This window comes from Notothenia coriiceps, unplaced genomic scaffold (assembly GCF_000735185.1).
Source record: "Notothenia coriiceps isolate Sejong01 unplaced genomic scaffold, NC01 NC01_scaffold00018641, whole genome shotgun sequence".
Taxonomy (NCBI): domain Eukaryota; kingdom Metazoa; phylum Chordata; class Actinopteri; order Perciformes; family Nototheniidae; genus Notothenia; species Notothenia coriiceps.
In genome coordinates, this window is record NW_011351342.1 from 298,340 (window position 1) to 315,055 (window position 16,716).

The 16,716-nt window shown below is 39.8% G+C and overlaps 1 protein-coding gene across 1 annotated transcript; it reads left to right on the top strand.

The window, feature by feature from the left end:
• Positions 1–979: 979 nt before the first annotated feature.
• Positions 980–16,594, top strand: pdcd4a (programmed cell death 4a). Its single transcript, XM_010777813.1, has 11 exons — positions 980–1,404; positions 7,503–7,802; positions 8,132–8,229; positions 10,317–10,430; positions 10,618–10,839; positions 10,930–11,027; positions 11,249–11,363; positions 12,796–12,903; positions 14,276–14,386; positions 14,482–14,621; positions 15,498–16,594. The coding sequence occupies exons 1-11, from the start codon at positions 1,359–1,361 to the stop codon at positions 15,547–15,549; spliced, it is 1,404 nt and encodes a 467-aa protein (XP_010776115.1). The 5' UTR covers positions 980–1,358; the 3' UTR covers positions 15,550–16,594.
• The last annotated feature ends 122 nt before the right edge of the window (positions 16,595–16,716 follow it).

Genomic DNA, 16,716 nt, shown 5'->3' on the forward strand with positions numbered 1-16,716 from the left:
GATACCCACTACAGTTGCAAAGAAAGTGGAAAAAACAGGGGTTTCATATGGAGCTATTGGACACTTTTTGAGGCGTTTTCTTCCAAGCCTGATACTGTTGTGTCTCTCTCATCATAGATACTCATATTCTGAGGCAGATGAAAGGAGGCCCAGTAGCTCCTGTGGAGGGTACAAAAGCATCTGATATCTAGTGAAGCAATAGTGCCTCCAAATGTATATGAGCTTTATACATTTGCAGATTTTTAAGTCAAATTATAGTTGTCTGCTAAATGACAAGGGCTCCTAAACGCTGATAGGCCCTCAACCAAATGTAGCTGTACAATGTTTAGCTCCATCTGGTGGTGTGAATTTGGAAGACAAAAACACCTCCAATGTGATTAATAAGATGTTTTTATGTGCAGCAAGTACCTTTATTACTCTATTACATGATGAATTATTCCTGTAGTTTTTTTCCCCTTTTCAAGTATGTGTGGGCAGTTTTTGACTTCCTTGGAAAATGCTACTGGGAATGAAGCACAACAACAAATACAGTAGAAGTCCTGTACTGGTAAATATTATGTAAAACTGCACTTGATTCAAGTTGATATAATAAACAAGTATTAGTTAAATCTCTGTTTAAATAAAGCCTACGAACAACAACCACATCCTAGTTTGGAAAAAAGGAGATATACATATGTACATATGATAATAGTCAATTAGATATAAAATACCTCATTGACGTGCCAAAACAAAAACTATAAAATATATCTATATAAAGGACGATATGAGCTTAATGAAATAAAGACTTAAATGTTGCTGTTTGTCCTTGTAATAAGGTAATTCAGGTAAATAAGCATATGTTGTTATTGTGTACATTACAGTGGACGTGTTTTTTCCTGCTCTGTGATTGGTCAGAGAGGACCAGCACCCACCCCCTTTTCTGACCACTCCCCATCCGCGTTGTGTTCACGTGACCCCCTCGGCTCTCTCTTGCAAAGTTAAAAACAGACTTTGTTTATCTTGCAGGTTGTTAGCTGAAATGCTCTCAGACTAGAACCTACTTCAAAGCCACGTTATTCTACTCTTCCCAGCCGTAAACGCTGAGAAGAGCGCGAAAAGCTCTTTTTATTTCGCTGCCTTATCATTTCGAAATTCTGCTATCCTTGTAATTAAATCTCATTGTTTTTTTCTGATTTCTGCAGCTCACACCGTGCAACACGACACAAAAAGCGTCCAGGCTTTCAGTTTTTGTTCTTCAGCTCCTGCATTTTGTCGAAGACAGTTCTGTACTTAATATATTGTTCTGCAGACGTGAGGCTTGCTGTTTTTTTTGGAGAAGCTCCCCGTGAGGTTTTTTAATCGAGCATTTGGAGAGCGCCATGGCGACCGAAGTGGATACGTGGTCCTCCGCTCCTAAAGCCGACGGTGAGTAACTGAACCCGGGCTGGCTGTGTGTGATTCATCGGTGCAAAGTGTCAACGACGGGCCCGCTGGCGTGCTCTGCCTAATCCATTGTCCTGCATGGGATGGGCTGCAACACCAGCCATACTCCACCATGTGCTCTGTTAAAAACACACACACGCACACGCACACCGAGCACTGCTGGTGCAACAGTCACTGCACACTGACGCAGCTTTGTTTGATTCACCCTGCAAATAGACCCAAACACGTTACCTTTTTTTTTTAACGGTGCTTTGTTACGGTGTTGTTGTTGAACTGCTTGTGCATTTAACCATTTCGTGTTTCTGATTGGACGAGGACACCATGCTTACTTCCGCTTTGACAAGTCGTTGTTTGCACACACTGGCGCTGCTGCTGAGTGCATTTTGATATACAGAGGCTGTTTTTCTGCTGCGTGTTTTTGACGTTAAAAGACTACATGCATGAGTAACACTAAGCTGTTTTGGTTCCTGATTTTAGTCTCTCCCTTGAGAGTATATATGAAATATATACGTTTCCTTAATCACCTACTTGTGTGTCAACACCTTTTGTGTTAGCCCGTTTTAGATTTAGACCCATTATCGGAGTTTACAACGATGCACGCCCCTTTCCTGCACTAACAGACATATTTTTACAAGGAAATGCTTAAAGAACACGACGTTTTATTGGTATAAAAAATAACACCATTAAGCACAATCTGAGCAGCAACGATAATTAACAAATAATTTATCCACATTGTCTGAGTAATGTGTGATATCTTCTCAATAATCTTTGATATCTCACTTCTGGTACACTGGGTCCCGTGGTTTTTTTCTCTCAGACTGGCGATGACGTCGACATGTATAACCTACTATAGGAGCCAATAGGAAACCCTTACATAATTCATCCCTTGCTGTGTATTTAAGGCTTACATAAGTAGTAGTATTGTTAGCACTGTAAGTTATGTGTGAGTGGTTTCACACATTAACAGAGGGGGGAAGTAACTAAGTACATTTACTCATGTACTGTACTTAAGTACAATTTCGAGATACTATTTTATGCTACTTTGTACTTTACCCCTCTACAATTCAGAGGTTAACGGTATACTTTTACTCCACTTCATACATTTATTTTGTACCTTTATTTAATTAGATGCTTATGCTTTTTTTCTTTACCTGAGTAACATTTTGAATGCAGGACATTTCCTACACTATGGTACTTCTACTTTAACTCAAGTACAAGATCTGAGTACTTCTCACACCTCTGCACAATAATTCCTATATTTGTGTTACACTCTCACACACATTCAAGGTTCCACGGATGTAAATTGTTGCATGTGAGAAACCACACGGTTTCTGGTGTGTTATGTTAGTGTGTGAGAAATCAGCCGGTGCTCCAGGGCACAGATGGGCTTTTCTGCATGAACTTGATTGCCTTTTTCTCAAGGAAGGTCGGCCACGTTTGATTGAGCTGCCACTGTTGATGAGGTGGTCATGCAGACTGTCAAAGACTCTATTGTCTGTGCTGGGAAAACCACTCTCGACACATTAGTGGGTCAATGAAGTAGCACAACAGTCTTTACCATGTTAAGGAGTGTGGTGCAGTGGGTTGTGCGTTGGTGTTGGGATCAGGGAGAACAGGTTCAAACCCCACTGCAGTCAGCATGTCGTTGTGTCCCTTGGCAAGACACTTCACCCCAAATTGCTCCTGTGGGGATTGCCCACTGTATTGAGTTTGTAAGTCGCTTTGGATAAAAGCGTCTAACAGGTGACATGTAATGTAATGTTAACCTTTATAGCACAGTCTGATCCAACACGTATATTCCCAAATGATCGGTCATCCTGGCTTAGAATATGTCAGGTTTTTTTCTCGTAAATTAGGGATTCTTTGTTAATATAAACAGATTATTGATAGTGCCCATCTCTCCATGAATACTTGCATTTATGAGAGTTGTGAGGTTTTGCCATAATGTGTCCTTGTACACTATGTAACTCCGAATTTATTTTATTAATTTCACTAACGTCTTGGGTAAATACTTGAGTAACAAGCATCCTATAGAAACCCACAGCCATACATGTCAGACCAGATTTCTTTCTGGCCTGCTGAGTACATATTTAGTTATTGTCTTACCCCTCTTTTTTTGTTGCCACCACCTCTTTCCCCCACATACATTCATGAAAACATGTTTGCACACTATCCGCTCGCATAAGATGTTCAGTTTTGAAGCTGAGAAAACAACCGGTGCAAAGTAGAGTTGTACTGTGCAGATGTGATTGTCTGATTTAAAAAAAAATAGCATGTAATTAGCCTCTTAACCGTTTATCTAAGTAGCTCTAATCTTTTATGCACCTCCCTGAGCATGCACTTTGTCTCTGTTGTTGCTTAGCCGTTACAGAGGGGGACTCAAAAAAGTACACTCAACGAAACAGCACAACTTTACATTAAATTGAGTTGTTAATTCTTCCCTTCCTACATAAATAAAACATTACCGTGTTTCACGAGTGGCAACCCTTGTATTTTTTTAACTTTTGGAGCGTGTGTGGCACTTCCCCTGCTGTTGTCTATTTAAACATGAATCACCTTGGCACACAACGTTTACATGATGTCTCTAAAACATGTTTTTGTAAAATTCTTCCCCTTTCATTAAATGAATTGACCGTTAAACCCCCAAGACGTCCACACCCTTTCTCCCCTGATAGATAAACACACAGTACGGCAGTTTTTTTTTTCCCCCGATTTTGTTGTGCAGCTAGTTTTTTGACCTTAGAGAGTGCAAGGCATGTGTTTTCTGAGCGTAGGTGGACAGAGGAACAATTTTAAAGTAGATTTGAAAACATAAAGCTTAGCAAACATGCGTTTTTAGTTATTTGGTCAACCATCTAACTATAAATAATAATAAACTATAAATAATAATAACTATAAATCATTTGTACAAAGTTCATACAAAATATATATATATTGCATAAACTGCTGTTGGTCACATGTTACAATTCACAGAAATTAATACAACAAGTGAGTCAGTTTAAGTTGCATTAGTTGCTGTCCTTTTCAAATGTGTTCAGATCCTCTGATTTAGTTTAAAAAATACTTTGATAACTTAGTTACAACTAGAAAACATAATTATAAAATCTGTCATTTCTGAATATGCTAATGCTCATCACAAAAATGTGCCTGCTGGGAACACTTTCCATAAATCATGCCCGTATGTATATGCCTAATGTAAACAAAAACAACATTCCTCGTTGAGAGAGAAGTATGCACAGCCTTCTTGTGTTAAACCTTGAAAATGCATCATTCTGCGCATACTAGTATGACATGTTTTTGAGCAGGGGGGGTATAAATAGTGCAGAATTTGACAGATTCACCTAAATTGCAATACTTTCTACTTATAGTTAAATTAACTGTCAGTGTACCTAGGACTCTTCATGGGGGAATTGTGCTCCACTGACCCTCTCATTCATGACCCCTGCTTCTCTATGGAGACCTAAAACTAACCACATGGCTGTGGACAGATTCTACTCAACATGTAGTGCAGAGGTCTTCAGCTGTCCTGCCTCCGCCTGGGTTTAATAACTGGTTACATGTGGGGGTGGTTTTGAAAACCATCATGACAGCTTTGTGTGGTTTGGTATAATTTGGTTGTGCTCTGGGAGTCTTCAAGGCTTTAAGACAGCTGCGTTTGTTGCTGCAGCTTTATGAGACAGTATAGATTAAACCTTTTACACCAGAACTTTTCTGAAGACACAGAGTCACATGATCTCTGCAGAGTTTAAAAATGCATTCAGCTCGTCTGCATTTTTTTCCTTTTTTGTTTAGCAACTCTCGTTCTTAGAAGACAGCTCTGACTTTTCTGCCTTCCTACTTTTCTGCTCTTTTCCAATTGGCTGGTTGTTAGTTTGGTTTGTTGCCCTTGGTACGTTTCCAATTTAGTGCGCTGGCAGGCCTTGTGGCAAACATGAGGGAAGAACAGGAGGAGGACATGACACATGGCCGGCTGTTTACGGTTTCTAAAGTCCAGGGTGTGGTGCTGCTCTTACTGCAACAGGTTAATTAAAGGAGGGGTCCTGCTTTGCACAAAGGTGCTTCCTTTCATTTGTTATTCAAACTCAAAGAAAAACATTTAAGGTAATTTTGAAATGTTTCTTTTATAAAGAAGATTGCAAGTTAATAGTTTTTTGCTTTGCCAAAAGTATTATAACTACCCAAGGTAAAACCATTTGGTACTTTTTCCCGAAAACAGACAGATTTTTTAGGTAGTTAGTTTTGCTTTGGCTCTGGAAATGTTCCTCCTCGTGTTTTATACATGACCTGTAATATATAGGGTCATAACTCTGCACAAGGCCTGCAAGTATTCATTACACCCTCAGACATTCCTCCTCCTCCTGCTCTGCTTATGTACCACCGCCTGGTCATTTGACCAGCCATGGCCCAAAACATGCCATATGTAGTCAGGTCCACTCTAGCAGCCGCGGACAGCTCGCGAGAAGACAGAGTAGGAAAAAAGTCAAACAGCCGTGTCAGCATTTCTCAGGCATGTGTTCCCGTTTGGTCCCTCCCTCCCCCCAGGCCTGCAGTAAAACTTGTCGCACATGTTGTTGTTGTCGTCCCATACCTAGTAGAGGCCTTATTTCGTTATTATATACAATGTTTTCATCAATACAGAATAGTATATAAAGTAACTTGACACTAAATATCACACCTACATTTTAACATCTGCTGCTAGGTGTTAAAAGACTGTATAAACGTATCTGCTGCTGATCCTCTTCTGTAGGGCTGCTCGATTATGGCAAAAATCATAATCTTGATTATTTGGGTCAATAATTGCAATTGCGATTATTAAATGCGATTATTCATTGACTTTGAAAACATCCATTTATTGGAGAAAAAAATGTGAACAGTATGTTTTTAACAGTTGATTACCCTGAACTTTAAGTATAATTCAACTGAAAAACCAAAAAAATAAATAATTATATATAAAAAAAAAAGTAATAATACAAAAATAATCGTTTATTTCGATTTAGTTGTTTTCGTAATCGTTGCAAGCCGTAATCGAGATTAAAATACGATTAATTGAGCAGCCCTACTCTTGTGTAATCTTTTGAGTGTTGCATGACCTTTGGCTTGATACGCACAACATGGCCCTGACATATGGAGCTGTCTGTAGGGCACATAGCCAGAAAGCTTTGGTGTTGCTGTGGTGTAAAGGTGTTGGTGCAGTTTTTTTTAGGGTGGAGCCTCGCAGCAACTCTGCTTTCTGCACCACAATCTGGTGCTGCTGAATTGGGACTACTAAATGAGTGAGACTCAAATATCAGAAGTTCAGAACAAGTTTTAGTAGTTTTTATTTTATTTTTACTTCATTTACTTTACTCAGGGTCACAGAGAGGAAACCAGTCTTAAGATGTTGAAAAGTTCATTAAACATAAAAAGGCATTTCATAGAAGTTGTGTTATTCTAAATTGTGACATCAAGATTTTCTGATTTTACTGCAAATGTATATCGGTTCCAAATATCGGTTATCGGTCTCCTTGATTACTAATAATCGGTATCGGCCTTGAAAAAGCCATATCGGTCGATCCCTAGTTTTTTTGTACCTACAATAGCCATACATAAGAAAACATGTCTCACTATTGTCATGAGATAAGGATAAGTACAGCAACAAAAATGGTCTTTTTACAAAAATGGCAGAAATGTGTTGGTAGTAAGCATTAATGTTAGGCTTGTAGCCAGCCTCAGATTTACTCTCGTAAAGTGTTTGACTACATTTGTAATACTATAGCATCTGAAATGTATCTACTGTAATACGATTTAACATGCATACACCTGAATCCAAAAGAGTGTGACCTGCAGTGGTTTGCTCCGCTCCATTCAGCCACAAGAGCATTAATGAGGTCTGAGACCTAAAATAACTTCTGTAACAATGTGCACTGTGACATTGTCTCGGTAAAGGCTTCCCCAAACTGTTACTATTGTGTCCACATAATTTACGCAAGATGGTCTACTTAACTTACCCAATAATGTTATTATGGCAGTAGAATGACAACGTTGTTTGCTTTGGTGTTTTGGCAAAAATATAAACCATATAAACCCTTTTCTGACCACAGGGGTGTTCTCTTTCGAAGACAACCTGGCCCAGGCGAACTGTCCCTACACGGTTGACGATGAGTTGCTGAATGAGGCGGAGGTGAACGGGAACTGGACCCCTCAGGAGAAAGCGCTCCACGAGGCGCGACTTAAAGCCAAAGCCAAGCGCCGCCTGCGCAAGTCATCCCGCAACTCCACCAGCGAGTCCTTCTCCGAATCGGGAGAAACTTCAGGAGGTGACCCTAACAGTCCGAAGGGAAAAATCATCGTCAGCGACCGCAAATCCAGGGCCGGCAAAGGAAGAGGGCTGCCAAAGAAAGGTACATTTGAGCTACACTCACAGCCATGTTATAGTAGCATAGAAGAGGCGTTGTGTTATAACTTTATAGAGCAGCGCTTGAGACATGTTCTCCCCTTTTTCTTGTAAAAACAAAACATGTACAGAATTTTAGTGTAAATAAACGGCGGACCGGTTATATAACCTAAACCAAACGACAGACAATAGAATATTTGTTTGTGCTGATTGTTGACAGTAGCAATAATGTTGGTTGGAAAACTGTTGCTTGATCCACTTTTCATTCCCTGCAGCCAATGGCTTTATCATTTCCTCAGAATGCTGAGCATGTGTTTATGTTGTGTGTGTCTACAGGTGGGGCAGGGGGTAAAGGAGTGTGGGGGGCCGCAGGGATGGTTTATGAAGACGAGGAGCCTGATATGCGAGACCCAAACTACGATGAGTCTTCTCAGGTAAGCGAGTACAGCAGATCTGGATTTTTCATCAAATGAATGTTAAAGAGTTTAGACTCTCACACAAAGCTTGATTTCTGTGCTTTTTTTTTATTGCATTTTGTTGATTAAATATTAGTTTTTCTTTGCGGGGGCATTGTATGTCTTTAGAGACATGTATGGCAGTAGAGAGATGACAGGAAATGAGAAGAAGGGAGATGGGAAATGAAAAATGATGCAGGCAGGACTTGAATTGGGGTCTCCCATGTGCCCCAGGTTTTGTGCTTATAACATAACAAATTGTCATTACACATTATTTCCACTTAGCTGTCTGTGAGTAAATACAATACTTACATTTATCAACGATTAAACGAGGGCTGAAACCAGTTGGATTTCTTTCTATCATTGATTCAAATTGCAATCTTTAAAATGTTCAACCTAAAAACATTGGCCACAGATACTCGACAATTTTACCTGGAAAAAGGACTAAGATAAAGGGAAATGTGTTCTTTCTTTTGCATGTTTGAGGTTGATCCAAAATGTTTCCTTTACCTTTAGCAGTCTGTACACACAAACTCATCTGTTTTTGCTGCTGATGGAAGAGCAGAGGTTAGTTTATCTCAGTTGTTGAGGGGCTGACCTGTTGTGCAGAGCAGCGTTTTGTTCCAAAGAGGCCCGGTGATCAGAGCTGACACTTTTTTATTTCTTGTGTCAAACAAACCTGTTGATGTTGAGGAGCTGCTGCTCAAACACGCTGAATATAAAAGAGGCTTTGCTCTGCGAACAAGATAATGAGTGTACACTCATAAAACATGCTCTCTTGCATCTCTAATGAGTTACACAATGCATCGATCACTTGGATGGCATATAATCAAAGAGTATGAATCAATTGGGAAATGCGACTCTACATTAGAGTCGATATGATTTGGCCAATACTTTTTTAAAACACACAGGATTGTTTCATCCAGGTGGCTCCATTGCTTCACAATCAACATTATTTTTAATCTTTAACCCTGTTTTCGACCAAATCTGTTAGTTTGCCCCAGGCTCAGGTCACAGTGACTTAATTCAGGGTGGGATCCGAGCTTCTTTCAGAAAAAAAATGATAACAGTTTTGGGAACAGCCCAGTAAAGCCTGTTTGATTTGGCTTTGAACGTAGTAGGAGGGCTGTGGAAAGAAAGTGATTTTTAAAAAGGGAACGGGGACGGAGTTGATTTGCAGACGGTCCCCTTTGAACCAGACTGAGGGGGTCACCTGATGGATTTCTCGGCTCACAGGTCATCCTGTACGTGGGATAAGGCCCAACAAAATAATAATGTATTAAGAATAAAATCGGGCAATGTAGTGGAAACTAGAGCATGCCACCTTTCCTCTTCTTTGATTATGCCTTAAAGTATCAGGCCTCCATGTTGAAGACGTGTAAAACACAGGTTCAGTTTTGCCTGTACTCGGCCATAAGCTATTGTTTTGATTCTCTCACATCCCCTTCTACAGTCCACATTGTTTATAGGCAACAGCTTATAAAGCTGTAAAGTGAATCAGCGTTTAGGACAGTTAGCTACAATCCTTCTTTTCCTGTTCTATAAACTTGGTCTTATCAGTACAGGTCAAAACAATGCAGTGATTAGTTTTTATGGTCAAGTTTGACAGGACAAATCAGATAAATAAAACATTTGTTTTTCTAGTTTTATTATAATTTGTAGGCTTTTGTTGTTGTTGTTGAATGTATTCAGTCGATGCTAATCTCATTATTTTATCAATGTTTCATTGCTCTTCCTGTTAAAAGAAACCCTGAAAGGGAAGTTGGACGGGTTTTGACACTAATGCAAACAGTTGAGATGAAAGAGAGGCTTATGTTATATCACCACCTCGGGATAGCATGGGGACAGAAAGCACTATCTAACTATTTAATGGTTGTTGGTATAGATCTTTTTAGACTTGCATTGCACATGAAAACTTGCAATGAAACCTTGATAGTGTAATTTAACATACCTGTTTTTTTGTAATTTGTTTGGATAACTGACGCTTGTAATACTGGATGTACATCCACTTTGTTGTGCATACATGTGTGCACCGATGGACTGATGATATGTTTATACTTCCACAGGGGGACACAGTTTACGCAACAGTTGTTCCAGAAATAGATGAGAAGGAACTGGAGAAAATGGTGAACCCGATTGTACAGGAGTACTTTGAACACGGAGACACGAAAGAGGTCCAGGTAAATATTTTCAAATGAAGCATTTCCTGTTCCTCTCATTGCTGACCACCAGTGAGCAGGTTTGGACGGACTAACCCAATAATGTAGAACATGTATAGAAAGATTACATCAGTACTGATCAGAGACTGATCCCTCTTTGGGACGAATAAAGGGATTCTGATTCTGTTATTTGTCCTCTCTCTATCAGATGTTGCTGAAGGGGCTCAACCTGGGCTCACATAAGTACGAGTTTTCCTCCCTGGCCGTGTCCCTGTCCCTGGAGGGCAAAGCCAGCCACAGAGAGCTGACCTCCCGCCTGCTGTCCGATCTGTCAGGCAAGATGCTGTCACAAAGTGAAATGGCCCGTGCCTTCGACAAGATCCTCAAAGAGCTGCCAGACCTCATACTGGACACACCAGAGGCTCCACAGGTAGGTGTTTTATATTGTGTCATAGTGCTGTAACAAAACATATGTCATGTGGAATTGCATTCTGATGTTTTTTTCTTTAATGTCTCTCAGATGTTAGGGCAGTTTGTAGCAAGAGCCATAGCAGACCACGTCCTCCCCATGTCTTTCCTGGACTTTTACAAGGGCAAAGTGGACTGCGAGCATGCCAGGTGAGACGAGACGGCAAAACAACAAATTCACATACAGTCCGTTAAAGAAATCCACCTTCTATGCGACAGTTCTAAAATGTGTCATATTTCCTCCTCCTCTGTGTTGGGAAAGTTTTTTTTGAAGAGGAACACGTCTTCCTTTTCACTTAATGACTGAATGTACTTACTAAAAGCCCATTTAAGTGCAAGAAATATATTATGGTGTTGTTTTTTCTCCCCAGAGTGGCTTTAGACCGTGCCGAAGTGCTGCTGACCATGAAGAGGGAGATGGTTCGTCTAGATAATGTCTGGGGCGTTGGTGGAGGCCTGAGACCTGTGAAGCATCTCGTCAGAGAGGTAAGATCATTTAAAAAAAAAAAAAACAACTGATGACTCACCTTCTCATTTCCATATGTGTTGACACGTTTTGCTTCTTTATTGACATTACATAAGGTAAACAGAAGGCAGAAATGCATGCTGGGTAGAGAGCCACAGGCCAACCCTCTGCTATTTTGCATTGTCAACAGAGCACTTTTCTCCCGTGAGAATTTGGTATTGGCACAGGAGAGGCAAACACAAAATCACACCCTAGCCTTTAACGCACACACGTACACACACGCACACACACGCACACAAACACTTTACACCACGTGCACCATATTGTTTCATGATCCGGAATTTCTGGAATGATTTATGCTAATGTGGGTGTGTGTCGTGTCGTGTTTATTGTCTTCATATTGTGTAATTTATGCATTTTAGGGATTCGGTGCTTGTTAAGCAATTGCATTTTCGTCAATGTTTCCTCAGTCACTCTGCATTGTGTAAGCCTCAGAGGTGCATGCTTCCAGCGTTGACCTCCTGCCTGGTCGTGTGCAGCCTCAGGGCGACACGCTGGACTGCAGGAAGCAAACAGATTATTTTGCTCGCTCTTCTTACTTTATTTCGGGTTCTCTCTCATTGTTGTGCTATGACTTGCATTCTTCTTCTTGTCTTTTAAACTTCTACGTGCTCTCCTCTGTCAGAGCCCTGTATGTCCACATTACATCAATTTTTTACATTGTTATTCCCAGATGCTCGGACAACCACACATTCCCAACGCTCAGTGAATTAGACCCAATTACACAACTGTCTGTGTAGCTTTGAGGGTTTTGAACTTGTTGCTCCCCTCAAGGCGAATGACTAATTGTTCCAAAAATAGGTTTTAAGTGAAATGGTTGGTGCATGTGCAGATCAGTAAGCGTTATATAACAAATGAACACTTAAAAATAAAGCAGAGACTGAACCGTTTATGCACACCACTAAACACGAAGAAATGTTTTCCAGATATATCAGACATGTGTGCAGAGTTTTATTTCCCAAGGAAGTCAGGTTATTGCTCTAATAATCCCCCCCACATACTTTTGAGCAACGGGTAGATGTTATTGAGCTCTCTTCAGCTCTGTCTTTTATTCAGTCCCGTGAATAAAACATATTTTTAAAGATTTTATGTTAACTTTTACAACTACTGTAGTATCACAATACCCTGGGTGTGTTGAAACAAAGTCTTGCACTAGATAAAGACGAGGTCCGTGTATCTGAACATGGGATATTTAGCATAATTTCGACAGACTTATTCCATCAATTATCATGCCTTAATTACCACCCTCGCTCTGACTTTTCTCTTATTAAACAGGTAAAGAAACAAACTTTTGCAGTCCATTCTGTTGTATCCTCACGGAAAGATTCCAAAGGATATTTATTGCCACAAAAACCTCAATAACAAAGTTGTATTTGTGTGTCTTGTTCCCAGATGAACCTCCTTCTGAAGGAGTACCTGGTATCAGGAGACGTGTCGGAGGCGGAGCACTGTCTGCGGGATCTGGAGGTCCCACACTTCCACCATGAACTGGTCTATGAGGTATTGAAGACTTTATGTTATATGTCATGAAAAACCCTACACACTTTCTCACATATTCATCAAGAAAACAGTCAAACAAAAGCAATAGAATAAAACACTTGAATGCAGAAGCTGAATTAAATATGTAAAAGACACATTTAAAGGGGACCTATCATGCAAAATGCACTTTTGTACGTCTTTTATACATGAATATGTGTCCCCGGTGTGTCAGGGAACTCACCAAGTGTCATAAAACACAACCCTCTCTCTTTTCCTCCATACCCAAATCTCTAAAAATGGGGCTGCAACTGATCTGATACAGATTTGAAATTGTTCTGACGTCAGAAACAGGGTGCTCCGCTTATATGGGCAACTCTCCACCTATCAGGGGAATGAGAGGTTGCGTGGCATAGTAACAGCATGGTAACAGCATGGTAACATGACGCTCGTGCCTCCCCCTTTGAAGGGGGCGTGGTCAGCTGCAGCTCATTTGCCACAGAATCAGCCCTTGTAAAGACAGGGCTGGAAAAAGAGCAAATAGAGCAAAATGAGGCATGGCTAAAATGCATGATCTGTTTGGTATTTTGAAAAAAAAACTTCACAGACATGTTTTATATAGGTATGGCCCTACAATATATTATTCAAATATAGCATGATAGGTCCACTTTAAACTAAGTGTTTTGCACAAATGTGAATAATGAGTAAGACTTGCAGGTATAAATAACATTTTCAGAGATATGTCAAACATGTCAGACAGCAAAGTGAAGTGAATTGGAAAGGAAAACTAGTAAGTGGTTGGTGACTGTCCTCACCGCTCTCTGCCAAGGACAGCGTGTGTCTGGCAGAGACAATCTCTCATTTGCAATTTATGCATCAACAGCTCAGTCCAAATATATCTTAAATTAAAAGGCACTTTGCATTACATGGAACTATCTATCCTCCGTGCTAATTTCTCTGTGATTATGTTCAGGGTGTAGCTGAGTGAACTTGTTTACTCCATGAAATCTGTTTTTGAAATAAAAAAACAGGTGATCAAGAATTGGTTACCAAATGTTAGATCAGGTTTAGTTGTGGACACAATGTACTGTACCTTAGTGCTGTTTGTTTTTAAGGTGCAGCACATTCATAAAGGATTCACTCAGCTGGAGTTGTTTTAATTTATCAGATTTATAGTATCTAGAAATAACTACAAATTAAAATATGTTTTTTTTTTTACATATTAAGTAATTAATTTATAGCCCCTTCTCCTTCTCATGTTTTTAAATGATGTTAAACACTGCCACCCTGTGGAGAACTCTGCAGCTCGCTGTGATGTTAAACATAAATAAAGAAATAATTGCAACACTTCTCTTTTTTTTTTTTAAACGTTAGGTGTTGTATTCTCTTTTTTCAGGTTGTGGTTATGGTGCTGGAGTCAAAAGGCGACACTGCCAGTCACATGATGATAAAGCTGCTGCAGTCCTTCTGGAAAACGGGCCTCATCACTGTGGATCAGATGAACAGGGTCAGTGACATTTTTAATGTTCTAGTATCAAAAGTTATAAATATAATTGTGCATTAAACACGAGTTAAACAATTTCTATGCTGTTCTCCGTGTAGGGTTTCCAGCGTGTCTATGATGAGCTCCCAGAGATCAACCTTGATGTGCCGCATGCTCACTCCATCATGGAGACCTTTGTGGACCTCTGCTTCAAGGAGGGTGTGATCACCAAAAAGCTGCAGGAAGCCTGCCCTGCCAGGTAAACGGGTCTTGAATCAGCACCTCAAGTTTTTGTCTTCATATCTCAAAACTAAAAAAGTCCTAATGGCTGTTGTTATTTTATAGTTTAACCAACAAATCCTCAGAAAATGCCAAAATCGTTTGTTTGTCTCTGCATGTCATGTTTTGCAAACCCGCCCACACCCACAAAGATCAGCAAGACAGTGACCTGCTCTGTTATTAAGCACAAAAGGTGCTTCATAGTCACTCGTTAAGTGCTTTATTTTGACCATGGTTTCAGCTGGGCTCTCTAATGTTGAATCAAAAATAAAACCAGAGAAAAGTCTCTTTCACTGGCTGCACTCAATGATGTCCAGGACGGCCACAACACATTCTGTGCAATCGGTGCCTAATTTCCACAATTTAAAAAATCCTGGTGGCTGATTTATATAAGAATACCGCTCAGTAATTTATATTTCTGATTCCTCCTGAAAAATAAAACTTTTTTTCTTAACCTGCTGCATGCTCTCCTTTGGTTAATTTGTACCTTTCAACTCTATCCTGGTATTTATATCACAGTATTTATATCTGTTGCACAACTTTCCCAATAAATAATTTTCAAAAACAGCTGATAACTGTAGTATTAAGTATTCCTTCATCCAGTACAACGGTGTAGCTCATTGATGTCTATAGTTTTTGATAAAACAATGGAGCTCTATGCCAAAGACTCACCAGGCTTTCACAACTGAGACAGAACTTGTTGTAAGGATCGATTCAATTTGGTTGTATTACTGGGTTGGTTGACGATAAAATGACTAGCTTTTTTAACCTTTTAAATAATTTGTTATTTTAGTTTATTAAGGTGCATACTGAATTTACATTAAACATGTTTCTCAATCTGTATTTCCACCACCAGGGGACGGAAGCGCTTTGTCAGTGAAGGAGACGGTGGAGTGATCAAAAGCTAATTCACAGGAGGAGGGCCGCAGGAGGAGGGAGAGGAGGGGTGTCTACAGGTCCTCACCCAGTTTCCTCTCTAGCTTCAACATGTTTCCCCCGTGATATCGGGGCGTGCTGGCAGTCTAAAGTTTCCTTGTTCCTCTCCTGATAATGTTGTCATTACACAAACCAGCATTGATGTTTGGTGTAAGTAGACGGAAAATTCGTCCAGGCGATCAGTTCCATTCATCTTGTTGATCACTGTTTGTGACATTTTTTTGTAAGAAAATTCTTTATTTTTGGGGTCGATGCGCCCCCCTTGCCTCAGTCTTTGTACCTGTTTATCAAGAATAACTAGAGTCAGAGCTACAGAAAGACGAGTAGATGGGCTGGGCTGTGTGGGAGATGAATCTGGCTGTTTTGTCTGTTGCTTCGCTAAATGTTGAGCGCTATCAAAAAAAATTACTTAAAAGACAGAGCATACTCAACATTCAGAGTACTTAGTAATTTGACTCAACAACAGGATCAAAACCGCTTCATTTTCTGCCACAAATTATTAGAAATTATTTCAAGGACAACATACTTAGTACCTTCTGGTACAAGTGATTTCTATTGAACCTTTATGAAAGGGTTTGTTTTTGTTCAGTTTTCTTTTTATTGCATCTTGGTCCTCTGAGACCAAATGTTAACTTTAAAAAGCAAGTATTTGGCACTGGTTGGTTGGTTGGGTATTTGAAACTTGCTTTGGGCAAATATACGTTGCTCTCTTTCTGGAAGAAAAACAAATATTGGGGTTAATGTATGTAAATAAAACCAAATCAAGCATGCAATGTTTTGAGCACTCTGAGTTTTCAGTTAGTAAATCTACAGCTCAACATGTAGAGCGCAGAATGTATCAGGAAGTTGACTTTAAACTGGTTTACCTGTAATTCGTCTGTAAAATGGCCACATCAGCTTTGATTGATAAGCATATTCATTTATGCATATTCTTTTCTGACACTGGTTGTTTTTATGTTGACGAAAGTTACAAATGTGTGTGTATATATATAATTCATTAAAAAGCAACAAAAATAGTTTTCTGTATTTATTTTTGGTCATGCCTGCAGTATTGATTCAAAGTAACCAGGGGTGGTTTATTGTGCAAGTGTAGTACAGATGTACATCAACCACATTTGTTGATCATTCATCAGTTGTGA